The 18908-nt window shown below is 39.1% G+C and overlaps 1 protein-coding gene across 2 annotated transcripts in view; it reads left to right on the top strand.

Annotated features, from left to right (window-relative positions):
• Window positions 1–3041: 3041 nt before the first annotated feature.
• LOC118787916 (leucine zipper protein 2-like) overlaps window positions 3042–18908 on the top strand; it is a 126881-nt gene continuing 111014 nt past the window's right edge. For both annotated transcript variants that reach the window (XM_036543683.1, XM_036543682.1), the window contains exon 1: window positions 3042–3126. In XM_036543683.1, coding sequence (XP_036399576.1) covers window positions 3065–3126 — 62 coding nt within the window. In that variant the 5' untranslated portion in view covers window positions 3042–3064. The remainder of the gene's footprint in view (window positions 3127–18908) is intronic.

Raw genomic sequence — 18908 nt, 5'->3', positions numbered from 1 at the left:
TATAGTCTAGGACCTTGGTGTTCATTTTTATTTTAAACATTGTCTTTATTCATGTTTGTGTGTGTGTGTGTGTGTGTGTTTTTTTTTTTTTTTTTTTTTTTTTTTTAATTCTGATGGAAAAATACTGAACCTGATTTTTTTTTTTTTTAAATAGCCTGACATGCCCCTTAAATTGAATACAGTTACTAATTCAAAATCCAGCAATTCCTCCCTCTTCATCACAGCTATAGAACTGCCATTTTCTATGAAATACAGGAGTAGTCCCTTGTATTCCGAGAAGGTGTCTTGTTCCCCTTTTACAATTTTCTAATACAAGACAAGGACATTCATTTGAGCCATTTTCCAAAACCCAAACTCTATTTTTCAGCAATCATTTGACATGCAAAAAGCAATTCTTTTTGTTTTGTTTTAGCCTTTTTCTTTAGCCTTTCTACATAGATGAACATGAACACAAAAATAAAATGTCTAATGTAGTATGAACTTTCAGTAGGACAGAAGCAATCATGCAGCTCCCTGGAATTATAATTTGTGACAGTACCATACACCAGAGGTGGCCAGCCTCACCCAGACTATGAGCTATAATTTACCAGTGTCATTGTCAAAGTGCCATGGTAAAAAAATGTTTTCAGATTTATAATACTGGCTCATCTATAATAATGAGCACTGTCAGATGTTTTTTATGATCCATCCATGTATTAATTTGTGTAGGAAATGTATTTTATTGACATGAGATGCAGTTGACAGAAGCTATTCTACCAAAGATGCTGTAGAGTCCGACTGCATTTATGCTTCTGGTAAGATGACAGGTATAAACCCAGACATTCCTCACTCATGTAAATTGCTATTCAAGTGTGGATAAATATATTTCGCAAGTGCTCATGAATAAAATTATTTTATTTTTTTTCACATTACTACACAATGGATATTACTCATTGAAACTGTTCCCTAGCAATATGCTTAAACTGTATTAAACTGATTCCTTTTAGCCTGAAGCTAACATTATTAAACAACAACCTGTACTCTGCTATTAAGATGTTAGTTATGTAAATAGTCAGTGGGTACTTTTTAGTTTTCATGGAAGAAATCTAAGTACCTTCCAAAAGAGCGAATTGGTCATGTCCATCAGGTTTTTGGAATTACAATTGCCTTGGCCACAAATATTGAAATTGCAGTGTAGTATTACATCTTGAAAAGCTTTGTTGAGGTTCCTTTGGTTTTCATGAAGCTTACTTACATTTCTGCTAGAGAGATGTTATTCTAAAGAGGAAAAATGGTGGTAAAACACACAACTCAGCATTAGGAAATACTATGCAAACATATTGTTTGAATAAACAAAACCACTATTCTGTTATTGATTGATTGACAACACTACTAAAATGAGTATGTATCACTAACATATATCACTTTGTATATAGTGTTTTATGTCTTATGCATATACATGTTCATGTTTGTGCAACTGGAGTGGTATGGTAAGTGAAATAAAACATTTGGGAGCTCTGCCACAGTCCCGAATAAGTTTACCAAAAAATGCAAGTTGAGTCATGGCCATGGAAATAAGAATTGCCTGGAGGAACAACTTAGCTTGAGTTTAATGCATTCTACCCAGTTAAGCACAACTCAGCAAGCCCTCAGTGCTGTACCAAACCTACATCCTGTGCAGTATTTAGTTCAAGTTCACATGCTAAAGTTGAAACACACTGATGATGCAGTCATTTAAATAAGCATGAATGAAGAAAAAAAAGTCCATTAAAGCAAAACTGCTCTCGGGAAACAAAACTTATTCTGTCATCCCATCTGCAGCTGAGCCTCCCAAAGACTCAAGTCAAAAACTCACGGTGGCATCACAGGGCAACAAAACACTATCTCAGATCTTGACACATAGTGGCCAGGTGATCCTGCTGACCCCAGGTAGTTGGTCCACTGCAAATTTGTATTTGCCTGAGGGAGGGGGAGGTATCACCACTTTCAAACAAATTTATATAGTCTTAAGTCCATCACTTCAAAGCCTCTCAGTCAGTAATACGTTTCCTGACAGAAGGGAACACGAGAGAAGAGGGTGAATGGTGTGGGTAGACATTGCAAAATGCCAGTGAACCCCTTCCTCCATTTAAGGAAGTTTCAGCCGGTAACCACAACACACTGCGGTCCAAAGGACTCATTAGACATGGTCACTGAGCGCGGCCTGTGTTTTTCCATGCGGGTGCCTCTAATTAGAACGAATGAAATGGGTGAATATGAGTGTGAATGAGGTGCAAGAGTCACAGTGGGACAACAGAACCCAAACCCCATTAAACTGGTAATGGAAGTCATTCATCATACCTAAACTATATTAAAAAGAACCTTCACCACATGGGTAAGAGAAGTGACCTGCGAAGGATAAATGTACACTTTGAGTTCAACCACTCTTCTAGGTGTGAGAATGGCATAATGGATATCAATAAATCAGTCATGAGTTGAGTGTAGTCTGGACTTAATTCCGCCATGTTGTCTAGAATGGAAAGAGTCAGTAAAATGTAATATCACTGTTTATATACCCAATCCATGATTACCAAAACATTGGTACTTACAGCATGGTTTTTTGATCATTTTGTGTCTAAAATGGGGAAGGCAAAGTGGATTTTAGGTCTTTCCCCATTTACCTATTCCAATGAATAGACAAGAGTAAGCCCTGACTAAATTTAAGAAACCTGTAATGCAGATGGGAAGATAATTGTCCTCCCGTCTATCAAAGGGCTCGTAACAGTTCATCACCATGGATATCACAGGGGATTGCATTGCCTGGCATAATGAGAGGCAATTGTGAAGGCTGGCTTTTGGCATGCGCTGAACTTGTGACATCACATCTCAGTCGCAATGCTTGTTATGTCCTGCTTTTTTAAAAGGATATTTAATTAAAAGCTGGGAGACTCATTTTCACAAAGCGACTGTGTCGTGTCGTCTTGCTCTGTATGTGTGTGCGTGTGCCACTGAGCGAGCGAGAGAGAGAGAGAGAGAGGAAGAGAGCATGTGTGAGAGGGGGGGAAGCGAGTGAGAGGGAAGGGACGAGAGAGAGCGAGACAAAGCTATGAAATTCATCTGTGCAGTTTGCCTGCTGTTACTCTTTCCAGTCCTGAGCCACAATAATAGGTGAGTAGGAAAAAAAAAAAAAGGAAAAGGCTTTTTCATTTGCCCTCAATCTCCTTTGAAAGAAGGTGGAGGAGCACCTGTCTAAACTGCTGCTTTCAATGTTTCACACATTCGAGCCAAACAGCTTTAGCTGCTGATCTGGCAGGAGACAGATTGCTAAGGGGAAGGTGGAAAGGGGGAGAGTGAGAGTGCGCACGAGAGAAGGAGAGAGGGTGAGAGAGACAGAGCTGGACGCATTGCTATTGAGCTTGAACTTTTTCTTCCCCAACATTCTGCGGCATTTATTGGAAGGAATAGTGTTTCTTGTTGTGCTTGTGAGATTTGGACTACACAGCACTAGCAGTTTTTGGCTAGGATAACGTGTGTGGAGAGTACAAGGGTTTAAGTCCCACCGTGGAGCTGAGCGGGAGCGAGTTGAGCCTCGGCAGGCTGGCGGGCAGGGATGCCTGCCCGTCCGCGTTATGCATCGCTAGAGAGAGTGTGTGCGCAGAATAATACAGCAGAGAGGAGGAAGGAACCGGCAAAGGCAGCGATGAGAAAGAGAGGGGAAGACAGAGGGGTTTTTTTGGGGGTGAAGGAGTGGGAGTTTCTCTTTGTTGACATGATTAATCGAACCATTCACAGAATCTGTCTCTTTCCCTTCCTGAGCAAGTGCCAAAGACTGCTCCCACTTGGGACCGTATGCTTTTTTTCCAGGGAGAGAGCAGGGTGATAATGATGATGGTATGAGAAAGGGAGAGCAATTCCTGGAAGGATCAGATAGAAGGAAGCATCACCATGTGCTTCCACACCTTTCTGTTATTTGTCCAACCTGTGTGGAGCTTTCTTTTGTCTGCTTGCTAATTCTCCTTGCTGTTTGCAGATAACGCACAGCACACAGATATACAGATGCGCACACGCATTTTAAAAAGCTTTGCACCAGAAAAGAAAAGTGGTTATGGTTTGTGTAAGCTTTTGTGTGTGGTGCCTAGCTATATGCTCATCATCCTGAAAATGTAATGGAATGCTATTTCATTGTCTTTATAATTAGAACATGACAAACTGCTGATGGCCATGCTTGACTTCTCAGTAGAAAGGGAAATGCAGTATCCTTTTTAGGGCATCCTACTCTCTCCTTCTCACCCCCTTTGCCTCACACCTACACCCTCCTTCTGCTCCCTCCTCCTCACTACTCTAACACCTGCCCCTAATGCATGAAAAAACATTAGCTGGCAAGTGAAGGATAGAGTGCTACAGTACTTTTTTAGCATAACAATATATTGCTTGCTCTGTCTTATCTATAAAATCTACATTCATCACTTGTTTTGGCAAACATTGATTTACTAGTCTCTTTCAGTTAGTCATCTAATTGCATGACAGTAATATGGCAGACCCACAGTAGTGCTCATTTAGTAGAGGCATAGCCATAGCATAATTGGTTTCATGTGTGGGCAAACAGGGTTCAATTCATACTGTTTCAGTAGTCGTATTCCTCTTTGGTGTAGCACTGCTCTGCCTTTGACTGGCTATTGTACAATTATGTGACTGTGACTCAAATGATGAAGGTTACTGGTGCTTAATCTTGTCAATAATATTCTGTAAGTGTTGTGGTTTTGACACATTACATGCTTGTCAGAAGGATTAGAACTGTAGTAATGGTACATTTCGCACTCATTTGCGGTTGAATGAAGATTATCTGAAACATCCCATTTGCATGTTATTTTTACCTACTCTGCCTGTTGAAGTTCATTACACGTGTAAAATGGTATCCAAGTCAGAGGAGAGAGAGATTTTGAGAGAACAAACAAGATCTTCTTGCTTTCAAATAGTTTCCCAAAGATTTGCTCATTTTAATACAAATCATGTCATCTCATTGATTGTTTATTGCAAATTTAAAAGAGGCTGCATCAAGGAAGGAACCGACAGTGCTGAATTAATCTGAAATCAAAGAATACTGAGGAAAATAAAGTAACTGTCACAGCTAGATTAACATAGGAAATAAAAGTATTCAATCAATGAGACTGAATCTTGAAGAGGGAACAGCTGATGTGGAAAGGAAGTGGTAAGTGGGATATTTAGTCACGGATGAGACCGTTTTCTCTTGGTCTGGTTAATTTTGTCAGGATTGTCTGAACATTCTCCTCTCAAATCTTTGTTTGGAAATTTGATTAGTGTCTTTGTGTGAATGTAGACATTTCTGCTTTTGTGTTCTCTGCAGTGTGTGAGGTCTCACACCTGAAGAGCATTATGAAATATTTATTGAACACCTGCCCATGTAAGCAGGTGTCATAATGATCTATTCTGATACCCAGTCTTATGGGATTTCACATTTATCTATATACAGTATGTGTATATCTGAATTCCTAGTAGTTATCAAATAAGTCTTATGTGAAGCATATGCTTGAATATGAACACCAATAGTGAGGGTGCTAAATGCCTGCATGGGAAATGTGTGCTGGTGCTGTACCTATTTGTGTATTTGTCTCTCAAACTGTCTTGATTGAGCAGTAGCAACTGAATTAATACATGATTAGTGGTTTGGTGTTGAGGGTTTGATTCTTGCATTTTCAAATGTTGATACTCCATATTCCACAGAGTTTCCAGTGTCCATGTGTACTGGTTAGGTCTTTGTGTATGGGTAGGCCCATGGAACAATGTCTTCTACATGAGTTAATTGAACAGCCAACATTGTAAGTTAATCATGCTCTTTTCTTGCCCCTTAGTTTTACATTTTATTTCAATTACAAGGAACACGGAAACTGTTTGAGATGGTTGACTAATCATTTAACAGATTGTACATGGCAGTCCAGTTAAACTGTGAAAAGTTACCTATTACAAGCCCGTCCTCAGATGTACAAATTGATTGGCTGAAACAAACTCACCCCTGTGTAAGAAGCTGTGTCTGTGCACATAGGGCAGTGGTATGCCACAGAATGACAAACACAGAAAAAATGGGTTCAATCTGTAAGAATTGTATCCAGGTCAATCTATGCTGCTACTATGCAACAGCTGTGTTCTGTTAGCTGAGACCACTTCATATCAATTAATCGATTCTGATACAGCCAGCCAATGACGTGATGTGTATATTTTTAGTATCATGTCACATTAATCATTTAGTCACTCTTTAGTCAGTTACATGCCTTGGCATCCTAGTAATTTGTCGGGGTGTGGTTGCATTTAATAGCTATCATTTGTCAAGTCTCTTTTTCACTAGTGCCTTGTTTTTGATTTGTTATCTGGAATTTAAAAGTAATGGTTATGTGCAGGTTTTCATACCGTGACAAAGACCTGCTAATTCAATAGAAGCAAAACAATCTGCCACTTTGTATAATTAGTTAAATTTCATTTAATTCCCCTAGGCACTACGTCAGCAAAGTTTGGGTGTGGAATCCATTACTCTGTGACTACAAGACTAAGCTGCTACTTATGTAGAGTTTTACTGTCACAGTAATGTCTTCTAAACAAGACTGTCCTTTAATAGGACTGAAATGGGAGGGTACATTAATGTTTATCACAACTGATAAGTATAAATGTTGATTAAAAACATGCATAATCATTGCTCACAATATAGTGTTCCAGCAAGCCTGTGCAAGACAAGGAAAGTAACCCACTCTGCTACAGTGTATCATAAACTAAGATTAGAAGGCCTGACAAATATGGAAGAAGTCTGAGGTGTAATGGTGTGGAGGAGGAGGGATAAAACAAACTTGTATTTCTGCACCTTATGAATTCCCGCAGTCTTCATCTTCTACTGTAAACTGGACAATCTATTTTAGAGTGTTGTAATATAATGCATCTTTTTCTTGTTTGCCATAATCTTTGCCGTCCAGTTTACTTAGATGTAGCATGTAAAGGAATAAAATCAAGACTAGAATGGGGTTTCTGTTATTTAGCATTTATTTTTCTCTAAGCTTAATGTTTTTCATTTTCACTGTTCCTTCGAAATGAATGTCAAACTATCTTGCTCAAGTAGCAACTAGACTTTGGCAAGTGGCTGACATGGAAAAGTCAAAAGTGGCTAACTGATTCACAAACAAACAAAATATTGGCAATACTAGGCGCAGTGTTCATGGTCTATTTCCTCTGGGATCACAGCCAAGCTCCTCATGTTAAAAAAGCTGAGGTTTGCAATTTTTTTAAGAGAGTGGTGTTGTAACATTTTGATTAAATGTCAGCTTCAGATTTGTCTCTGAGCAGGAGTGATACAATTTTCCTTATCATCCAAATACAATTTTATAGTTGTATATTATTCATTATATAAAAATACATGGATGCATTATATTCATGTAATGCATCCATGTATTTTTTTACTTCTTTGGAGTCTCCTTTGTCTATTTTGCTATCTTGGTGTTGAAAAGTGCCTTAGAGACACACCGGGCAGCCCGCAAGATTTTATTGGTAATGCAATAAACAACAATCAATGTGCATTACGGTGTAAAGCTTTATGAGTACATGTCTTATGATAATAAATGTAGTAATATCATTTTAAGTGTGGATTTAATAGCTGGAGAGTAAGATGTTTTAGGGAAGGGAGAGAAGGGGTATAAAAACCACATTTCTCAGATACTGAAAGTAAACCTCACAACTTTTAGGTCACTCAGAGGTCCAGAGAGATGCTGAACAAAGAGAATATTTGGCTATGCTTGGACATGCGGACTTGCGTCAGTACTAAGCCTTGGGGTGAAAAGATGCTACAAAGAGGAGAAGGAACCGAAGATGAGATGGTGTTTGTTTATGATGTCACCATCTCCTCTGCTGAGATGTGATGAAACAGCCTCCACAAGGTGCATAATACGTTGTCATACTTTTTTTACACTAATGAATAGGTCACCAATTGCTTAAACTCCCTTTGATTTTATTGCAGTCAACAAGACAAGTCATGAGTCTTTATTTTCTAGAATTATAAATACTAAGTGGTATTGATAAAATTTAAAGATTACTGAAAGCATTATCATTGGAATAAAAGCATCAGTTGAAATAATAATGGTCAATGGTGTTATTACCAATTTGTTCATGGCCTTGTTTACATGCAGAATTGACTGAGCATCTGCTTGCATTCTCCACTGCCTGATCCTTGAGTTTCAATTCCAGAAAGACATTTGCTTTTACCTTCCATTAAAAAAAGCACAGTCCATAGCTCTACCCATGAGCACCTTAACAGCAGATGTCATAATATATAGATGAGAATGATTTTGTATTATTGTTTCAGTGTGGATGATGGGCATCATCGGTAAATACTATTATTCTGCACTGCACCTTGTGCGGTTGGTTGGTTGGTTGGTCTTTGAGACTTAAGTTCCAGCACTCAACTCCTTTCAATATCAGGCTGCTTGAATTAACACAAGGCTGAAAGCTAATAGCCCATGTTTACTCATCCGCCCTTTTCCAATCTCAGGGGACCAGAGGAAATGAGTGGGTTCTCCCCTGAAGTCAAATGAGAAAAACCCTCCTGTTGTAGTTGTGTTTTCCTGAGTGCCCTGTTTGGAGAAAATTGGCTTGGCTTATTCTTATATTGGTCAACCCTAAAGACACTCCAGTGCCCTTGGAACAAAACCTCTACATCACAGGAAAGCTCTAACCTCATTTGAACTAACATGTTAATGCAACACAGTGCTAACAAGTGCCATGATATATTAAAAAATGCTCATGTATAAACAAAGCAATGAATAGTACAACATTATTGCCGATGCATTCTGTTTGAAGTAAATCTGTTAAAATGCTATAAGAGATCATTTGATCACTGATTCAACAAAATGAAGGTGCAACTTAAGACATGACCCTCATTAAGAGGAGGATGATGTAGAATAAGCTGTCCCTTTAGTTTCTCTTTATTTTTTGGACCTCTGTCATTGTTTCATACTTGAAGTTTGCATTCTCAGTTTAACACTGTTTATTTCTTGCTTGTCCTCCCATCATTCTTTTGTCATATGCCAGAAAAAATGATTAGTCCTTATGGGTTAATTTGTTTGTAGTTCAGAGATATTTAAACTGAAGATTGAAAAAAAAGGATCGGCTGTGGTTTGAAGAAATGTCATAATTTCATGAAGAAAGTAATGTGCAAGGATATCACTTAAGATCTTGAAAGTGATACTGATTCTTTTTTACTTCATGCCCATTCCTTTTTAACAGTGTACAAACAGTTCTGTCTTGTGATATAGATGGTCCACTAGAGGGAGCCCTTATCAGCACTCAAAGCAAGAGTTGACACTGGAACAAGGCGAACAAGGCAGAGACGTGACAGTTTGAATTGCAGTACACTTTAGAGGCGAGGCACTTTAAATTCCAAACATTTCACTGAGCTTACATGACAGTGCCCTTGATTTTATTCCTGAAATTTAATTTCTTTTTTTGTGGTAGGCTGCACTGAACTGGCTCCTTTTTATCAGACACCTGCACACCCCTGATGACACTCAGATGGATTGCATTATTTCTATCTCATCTGAGTCTCAGCCTGCACTGCGTCTGGCTCCATCTTAGCTGACACAAGTGGCGCTTATGTTCGAGTCGCTATCTTGCGCAAGCTTTCCGTGTTTTGTAATGACATCTCGCTCTGATAACTGTTCCTTGGTGCATGTGTGGAGGGAGCACTCGGTACTGGCGCTTCCTAGAGAACAGTGATAAAGTATCCAAGTGGCCTGCCAAGGTGCTGTTCTTATCGGCTGCTGTGTTCATTATTTATATGATTCATTTTTCACTTTTCATTTTTCAATTTGGTGTCACATGGGTTACTCATTCCTAAAGAACTGAGCTCTTGTTTTATTAATTTAATTATTGAGTGCCATGCAGCTTGTGATGGCCCTCTGCCTTTAGAGCACACACGCATACACACACACACACATGCACGGATATACACTTACACATAATATATCGATTCCAAAGATATCCCACATCATGGGGGTCTGCCCAGCGGGCTAGTGTTCAGATCGAAAGTGCACAGATCACATTTTCAATATTTTAATGGACTAATTCATTTATTTAGGTCACATCACCCCTGCAGATAGTATGGAAAGTTTATCAAGGGAGCTGTGTGAGGACCTCCACCGGATGGCCATGGATATGTTGTCGTACCTGGACATTTAACATGTACATACTGAATTTCAAGTGCTGAAACGGGGGAAAAAAATGTTTATATGTATACACAAAGTAGATATCAAAGTGAACATGCAAAACTAAACTGAAAATCGCTGTGGTCTCAGGCTTTATGGCTTCTTTTTTTGATGGATGATCTGTGCACGATGACAGAAGGAGATAGAGGTGTTCTAGATGCAAAAATCCAATGTTAAACTGTCCATGTAATGCTGCTCACAGAGAGATGGTTGGATCACTGTCTAGTGATCAATAGAGAGCCCATCATTCTGAAGGGAGCACATACTGGCTGGTATGTGAGACAGGGAAGTAGTGGATCAGCTATATATGGGTTAGATGTCATGCGTGCATGTACCCTACCTGCATTCCTGCTTTCAGTAGTTTATCATTATTCAAGTGTTCCTGTTTATATATAATTTGTTTTTACACGAATTATGTGTATGAAAATGTTTGTTTTTAGTCAATATAACCAAAAGTCACCTTAAAGTGTGATCAGATGAGACCACTGTGTCAATTGGAAGACTATCTCATTAGAAATCTGTGGTGACATGTATTATTTTTCTGCCACACGTGTGTATTGGTATTCAGAATGATGTTGCAGTTGGTTATGTTTTCCGTTGTCAGTTGCCTGAGGTGAGTTTGGCTTCAGCGACCCAGAGGGGTCCGCCCATCAGTTCTGTGTGTGTGTAGGAAACTGGGAGGGGAGAGAGAGACTGCCCCCCCCCCCCCCCACTGCAACCTGCACAGCCCAGTAATTAAGCTGAAAGTGAAAGCGTACCTGCCTTTTCCGCCAGCACTGCACTTCTCTGGGAGGCAGCAGATGCCTCTGCCGTGTCGACAGATGGCCCGCCCCAGCTCCTCTTCTGCTACAGGTTTGTTTTCATGGGAGCAGAAATGGATGAGGAACAAATGGAAGCAAATGCAGTTCCCCGCTGAGTCTCTGAATCTACGACTCGGATCGAGCGGGCTTCCGCAGGCTCTGTCCCCCCCCATGGTGGTTTGCACCTCGTCTACCCCCGTCTGCAAGTAATTAGCTTCCCATAATTAGCTTGCCTCGGAAGTGGGAGGATGGGTTTACTGTGCTGTCCCTGAGAGCTTTTGGGTGGAAATGGTGAGCATATAGTAGAGCTACTAATGGTTGATATGCTATATCTGTGCAGTGCCATCTAAGAGCCAGCAGGTGTCAAGGATGTAGTAAGGGGTTTCAAAAAATGCAACAATTATCCAATGCATGACAGAATAATAACGCTGAAACTCTTTGCATGTATACAGAATCAACACATTAATTCATGAACCTGTCCATTTAGGTTTAAAATAAGTTTTAACTTGTAATGGAAGTGCTCAGAATCTTTAGAACTAACAGGTTAGATTAGTCCAGTTTGGTTTAGTTAAGAGTGATAGGATGGAGATATATGTATACTGTACACCCCAGAGTCAGAGGTAAATTCAGGATGTCCAGTCTGGAGAATGGATGTCATACAGCTGCACTTCTCCATGTTCAGTGTTGCAGCTTTGTAAGACTCTGCTTACAGGGACTTTCTGTAATTGGCACATTTGGGAAAATGGAATTGAAGGTACATAGTATCTGAATTCAGCAGAAAAACAGGGCTTCTTGGGGCTTCTCCCACTTTTCTCTGACAGCCAAGTGAGCCATTTTCCTGTAAAGCTTTCACTGCAAAATAAAATGGATAATTAGTTGACATATGAAATTAAAAATTAATTCCTAATCTTTAAAAAAAAAAAAAAAACGTCATAGCTAGTGGCCATTAACATTTAACTTAGTTCTAACCCTAGGTTTTTATTATGGATGCACACAAAAAAAAATCAAATTTTAAAGTTCTCAATCAAATTTTATTTCAAGAGGCTACGATGAAATGTAATGCTATAAAAAAGGTGCGTGTGAATGAAATTATAACTTTAGGCAAAATCTTTTAATTTACTAATGATGTGGTTGGAGAATGATTTGGATGTCAATACTTTTGAATGATATAGTTGGCAATGTTTTAGAAATAATGCACAACAAGTCAGCAGACCCATTACATTTGGAAAGTTTGTTGTTCACAGAAAACAAGCAAGCAAGCAAGGTAGACAGTCAAACAGAGAAAAAGATTGGGCAGTGAGAATGCGAGAGCAACACACAAACACATATGCTATCTATTGTGCACATATGTTTTGAAGTGCCTGGTGCTTAGATGTGTCTCCAAAGCAATAAGACAAACACTAGGCTAGAGAAGGGAACTGTGGACCTGCTGTTACCAAGGTAAATTCCACCACTCTGGAGTCTTCACTTTACAGCAAATGCAATACATTATTGAAGTCGTGTCTAAGCCTAGATGGCCCATATTTTCTTAGCTTCCTGTCTAAATTTCTTAAAAGCTTGTGTATAGCAGATGGATGAAATGGAACACCTGACAGCGGACAGGTCTATCCACACGAAAACTAAAAATCAAAAGAATAATTACAATGGATGACACTATTTGCACAGCAGGCAGCCATATCCAGGGTGCACTTACACGGCTTACTTTTTAAAAACTATTATCCATTTACACAGATGGGTATTTACTGAAGCAATTCAGGTTAAGTGCTTTGCTTAGGGGCATGAAAGCAGTCGCCTCTTGAAATGAAACCTTTTGGTTACTTGCCCAGTTAAACTGATGGCACACATTGTCTTAGTCATCCTCAGGTTTGTATCAGTGACTATTGCAAAGGGAATCATTTCCCCTTTTGAATTTTTATTGTACAGATTGGTGCTCTCCTAGTTATTTCTGGATGTCATTAAAATTTAGATGGTGGGGTATTGTAAATTTTCCTTAGTTATCTCATGCTAATTGCATGGCATATCCGTGATAATTTGTACATACTGACAAGTAGTGAATTTTTTTTTTTTTGGCTGAAGCAGCCTTGCACCCATTGAGCTGCACGACTCTGTTTGTTTCACTTTTTGGATTTTCACATGATGATGCGATATGGGGATTGATGACATTATGGGGATTGATGACAAAACATGCTGTGCTTTCATGAGGTGCCGATTGGGAAAGACTACATAGCATATATGTGCCATTGTGCCACGACAGGTGAAGTGGAGTTTTGCTCTTGTATTGTTTTGTTTTGGCTTGTCTTTTGTGGATCCACTTAAAATAACACAGGCCCACTACACTTTATTGTAAGTACTGTGAAAAAATAATTGTATGTTTGTGTTGTTTTGTTTGTATCAGCATTTAAATATTTTGGTTACTCACTCTGGAGTCATGTCCTTGAAGTCCAGTGGTAACTTTGATTTTTGGTCAGGGGTAGTCCTTTATGGTCCACTGGGATTTCATTTTTTGTTGTATTCACTGTCCCTAATGTCATTCATTTTGAGGAAGCAACACTTAAAACTAGTAGAGTACAGATTGCTACTACTTTTCAGATGTATAAATGTAGGTATCTGGTGGTTGTGAACATTTATTTGACCCTCTGGTGTACCCCGATCTGGCCTGAGCTGATGGCATGACCTGAGGTGGTGAATAAATTGCTGTTTGGTATTGAAGCAACACTCTTATTTTACACAGGTTTAATACATTTCATACGTGTAGCTTCATAGCTGAAATTACAACTGGTATCGCAGAATATTGTGATTACATTGTTTTAATAAGTGTGCTGGTGCTGCTGTTGTTCCTTTCCCTCCCTTTCTGTACCCATTTACCATGAATTTGTAATGAGAATTGAATACATTTGTGTGTTTGTCACCTTTCATGTGTTTTCATGCGGTGCCCCGAGTTTCTAATCAGCATTATTGACAAAACCTGGTAATTACAGTAGTATTTGGTAAAGTGCACAAAATGTATTCTAGAATGTAACCTTATCATTTGCAATCATGAGTTTCTAAGTAACCCTGCAATTTGTCGCCTTTACAGCATGTATGAAATGTCCCTCTTTGCTGTGCTTGATGTGTGCATCCACAGAAGCTTGTTTTGGAGGAATCATCCATAGTCATCTTACCATCAGGTGGTCCTATGCATAACTACATGTCTTGGAATATGATAAGAAAGTTGACTAACCCTGTATTGTACTGTAGCATTCAGCAGTAGGCAAACCTCTGTGGGTTGAGTGCTGAAAATGCAAACTGGTATATGGCTGTAAGGGTAATGTGAATGTTGCTTCACCAATCACAGCAAACCCTTTCTCTATGATGGGCATCTGTTACAATATTCAAGCTGTTTGCAAAATAAATATTATACTGTACCAGAAAAAAAGCAAATTCACTGTCCATCATTCAGAATTACAGAAACATGGTGATAAGCTGTCTGACAGCAGTCTAATGGAGTTAAGCTGTTCTGGTGCCTTTTTGACAGCCACATACTTTCAGATATAAGGTGGCATCAAAATATTAACGCATTTTTAATTTCCTAGTGTGTGGATCCATGTGCTGTACTCCCCTTAAAGAACCCCTTGATGCTGCTGCAGAAATGCTGTAGAGATGTTTCTATAAATGGTTGCGTGGGAGACGTTTGCCAATAGCGTAAAGACAAATGTATTTTTGAATCACAATACAACTATTGGTGTAGAATCAAGATGTTTGGGACTGTATTTCCCGACATGCTGGGGCCCCATGCAGTACAACTGCATTGTACAAGACTACAGTGTCAGAGCTAATGAAAGTGGATCTCAGTCATTATAGTCCACCCCTAAGTACATCTACTGCCAAATTCCACCCTCATTGTTCCACACCTTGAGCTCCCCCTTGAAGTAATTGACTTCACATTAATTACGTCAAGTTCAGTAAAGGTGGGCTGCATATAAATATTTAAATTCATTACTGATCCATATAACTTAAACAGATCATTTGTGTCATGGATTTTAAGACCTTGGGGAAAAGGGTGCTGGGTCTTTTTTTTTTTTTTTGGGCTTCCATTCATGCTAATTTTAAAAACAGCCAAATCTACAATAGGTATGATTAACAAAGAAGGGAAACTCATAAAGATCTGGTTTATGCTTGTTTTTCTTTCACATGGGTAAATTTCACAAATCCATTGATGACTAGCTAATGAACTGAGCTAAACTGTACCCTAGCCAGCTTTCTTCTTTCACCTTGCAAAGGCACATCCTTTGGTCAGGCTCAGCAGTACCAATTTAATTGCAATTATCATATTTATCTCATTTTATGGCCCCATGCCATGAATCAAAGCTGAGCAGATAAATGTGGTTTGAGCAAAATGCTCTTTGCTCGGATTCCAGTCCCAGGGGAATTAAATATTTTCCTGGTAAGAGGAAGCGAAAAAGTCAGCAGTCATTTCTCTGCCTCCACTTTGGTTTGTTTGTCACATTCAAAACCTTTGACTCCTTCAAAAGCGCACTCAAATTCTATTGCATGGACCGTATATGAAATTGGACACTGAAATGAGAGAAATAACAATAGCAATGTCATTCAACCTTTTCTTGAAATTTATATGACAAATAAGGACAATTTTGCTTTCATACAAAACAATGATATATTCACACATCATACTGTCTGGCATTCTACATAAATAACAGCAGACACATTAGTGTCATTGCATTGCATCATGTCATCATTTATGGAGATAAACACAAATGGCTGAAGATAAAAAAGTGAAATGTTACCAAATGAATAACCGCATTTTTAGTTAGTATCTGTGCTTGAAAATAAAACATCCTAATTTAATCATCTGTGTGTGTGTTTGTGTTTATGTATGTGTGCAGCTTTGGGATTTTGGGAATTTCATCGTTATTGTCAAATTGTGGTCAGTCCTGGCAGCACATGAGATCAGATTTGTCCTAAACCTTGAGTATGATGTCACAGGCTGTTCCCATTAAGAATGTGTTCTAGTATTTATGGTCAATTAAAATGCTTGCTTCAGATGTTAATGAAGTGAATTCATGTGTTCTGACAAATATACTCCAAGTGCATGTAAAGCCTAACTGGAAAGCTGTAGAAAAAAAATGCATCCCTCTGATTGGGGTCTAATATTGCTTATGGCAGGCTGGCATTTAAACCATGCATCACATTTGTATGGATGGAAAACATTTACATGACTGGCTGACTATATCTCTCAGGAGATTCCATCCGCTATACAAACACATTTGTCTTTGGCTGTCAAAATTTACATTTTATGGTACAAGGTCAGTGGATGATGCAATCCGACAGCAAAGACTTTAGTTAGTTGACATCACAAACTGCCTGTTTTCAACAGCCTGAGGTATGTTTGCTGGCTTTGACATGTGCACACTCTGCGCTGTTGGTTTCAGAACCTAGGACAGCATGCTAAGTAATGTGTAAGGTGTGTTGGCTGCAGGTGCCCAGGCATGGAGTCTGTCTGCAGGGGCTGTGGGTTTCAGCACCTGGGACAGTGATGTAGCCCCAGATGACAAGTGAGGATGGACTGCTATTTATTTCAGCACCTGGGACAGCAACAGAGCTTGGCATGATTGTTGTGTATGGTGAACTGTGCATTGCAACACCTGGGACGGTGAGCTAGCTGAACGTGACAAGTACAAATGGTATACTATTGGTATCAGCACCTGGACGTGCGATAAAAGTGGACATAACAAGTACATCCACTACACTGCACAGTTCAGCACACTCCAAGATCAGCTAGGGTGGTGTGCAGTAAGCCACTGCAATCTACAAGGGGCACAGAATATTCTCAATTTCCATCCTTTTCACAGCCCTCATTGAAGGAAGATCTTTGTATTCCCTTTAAGAGCGTGCAATTGCCAGGATAGCAAAACATGGGAAAAGGACCAAATCTAAAATACATGAATTCCATCTTAAAGTTTTTTGAATGTTTTTCTTTGCCAGTCTGAAACACAGGAGGATTCCATCTTAAGTTTAGAAGATCAGGGTAACGGGGAGCTGAGAAACAGAAATGAATTTTCTCTATGCACAACAATTTAAAAGCATGCTCTACTGTGCAGCACAGTACATCCATATTCACGATTGCACATATAGTAAAATGGTAGTAGTCTCCTGATAATCATATCAGTATTTTGTATGGATAAAAAGCAGAATAAGAGGATCTTCTCTGAATCTTGAATTTAATAGGACCAAGTAGCTCTTGATGTTTTAAAAACTGTTGACTCCTAAAACTGATGTGACTGCAGAAACAGGTGGATCAATAATGTTGTCTCATAAAAGGCACACTATCTTTGTATTTCTTTATGAATGAACATCTTATTTCACATCTCTCTGAGGCAAGTCTCTTATAAGCTGTCTTATAAGCTGATGGTCCATAACATAAGAATAAGATTATATATTCAGTAATGATTTGTTGGATCAGTATGTGAATGCTGATTATCAATAATTTTAATAATTATAAAATTAAACAATTTTCTTATCAATATTCGCAACATAGCAAACAAGTCACAACACTCCCCTCCAGATTGCCCTCCGTGAGCTACAGATAATGACTTGCAACTGTTTCAAAATGCTGGTGTTAGTCCACCGTCTGGCAATGGCTACCTTCCCCATTACCTTCAATCAATCATAATACCTCACACACCTGCCAAGCCTATCCTACATTCTGTACTGTAATTTCAGCATGCATGCCCCCCCCCCCCCCCCCTCCCCCAATCACCCTGTCACTGCACAACCTGGTCATGTCCTCTGTCTGTTCTGACCCCAATGTAGTAACTCAATATTATTTATTTTCCAAGTGTGTGGGAATGCAAAACTTGTGGCAGTGAGTCATTATTCACACAGACAGAACACAGAATTTCACACAACATTTTGAGAAGAAAGTGTGATTTGGTTCTATGATATTTCTGCAGTGAAGTGACACAGGATTTTCCACAGAACCCTCTAAAGGATTGTTGACACATCTTTCACGGTGCAGCCCTGTTCTTGACCCATAAACACTAAGCCACAGCTGGAAGGTCCATGCAAATGTCACAGCTGGAGCAGAATGGGTTTGGGCTGTTTCTGTAAGCATCTTCACAGAGAGCGCAAACACAGGGAAACAGGCCAGGTGAGGCAGAACAAGTGAGTAATAGTGCAAGGGGTAGGAGAAAGATATGCTTGTTACACTGTCAAAGTGATTGAAAAACAGCCTCATACATAGCTGATGAGTGTGAAGGACACACCAGTAAATGAGTGATAAATAGTTGTATCACCAACCATACCTCCATGCCACATTTATCTAAGGTGAGCTAAACAGAGCTTTCCTAACTGGGAAATCCCCATCATGTTAGATCAGTTATATTTTTTACTGTGTATTCTACAAGGACTCTTTTCTCTGAATGTATACAACCATATCTGTAAGCAGAGGGCCACAGGCTGAAATCCTGAGTGTGACACTATTGTTCTGAAGCAAACTTCTCAATTAATGAATATATTGTGTAGGGAATATCCACCTATATAAATACTCCCTAAAAACATGATATAAGAAATAATGGCATTGCCTATGCATATTTGTTCTGCCTTTTTAAGGATATAATTTGCACTGTGCAAGATTGCTAAGATTAAAGCCCTATTGTTTGATAAAACTTTGTTCAAGAAACTTTATTCCAGAAAACACAATTGTTCCTCTTTAATGATGGGAATGAATAAATATAATGACCACTGTATGTATACAGTTTACATATGTCTCTGCATGTTCTGTGGCTTTGACTGCATGACTATGCTCTGATCTATTTTCTAAGGTCTTTTGCGCATGAGCAGTGCATGTCAAAGTGATTTTCTCCTCTTGTCAGTAAGAGTCTGTTCCATTAGTATGGCTCAG

This window comes from Megalops cyprinoides, chromosome 13, assembly GCF_013368585.1.
Source record: "Megalops cyprinoides isolate fMegCyp1 chromosome 13, fMegCyp1.pri, whole genome shotgun sequence".
Lineage (NCBI taxonomy): Eukaryota > Metazoa > Chordata > Actinopteri > Elopiformes > Megalopidae > Megalops > Megalops cyprinoides.
The sequence above is the reverse complement of the archived record's forward strand: the minus strand, read 5'-3'. Positions and strand labels throughout refer to the sequence as shown.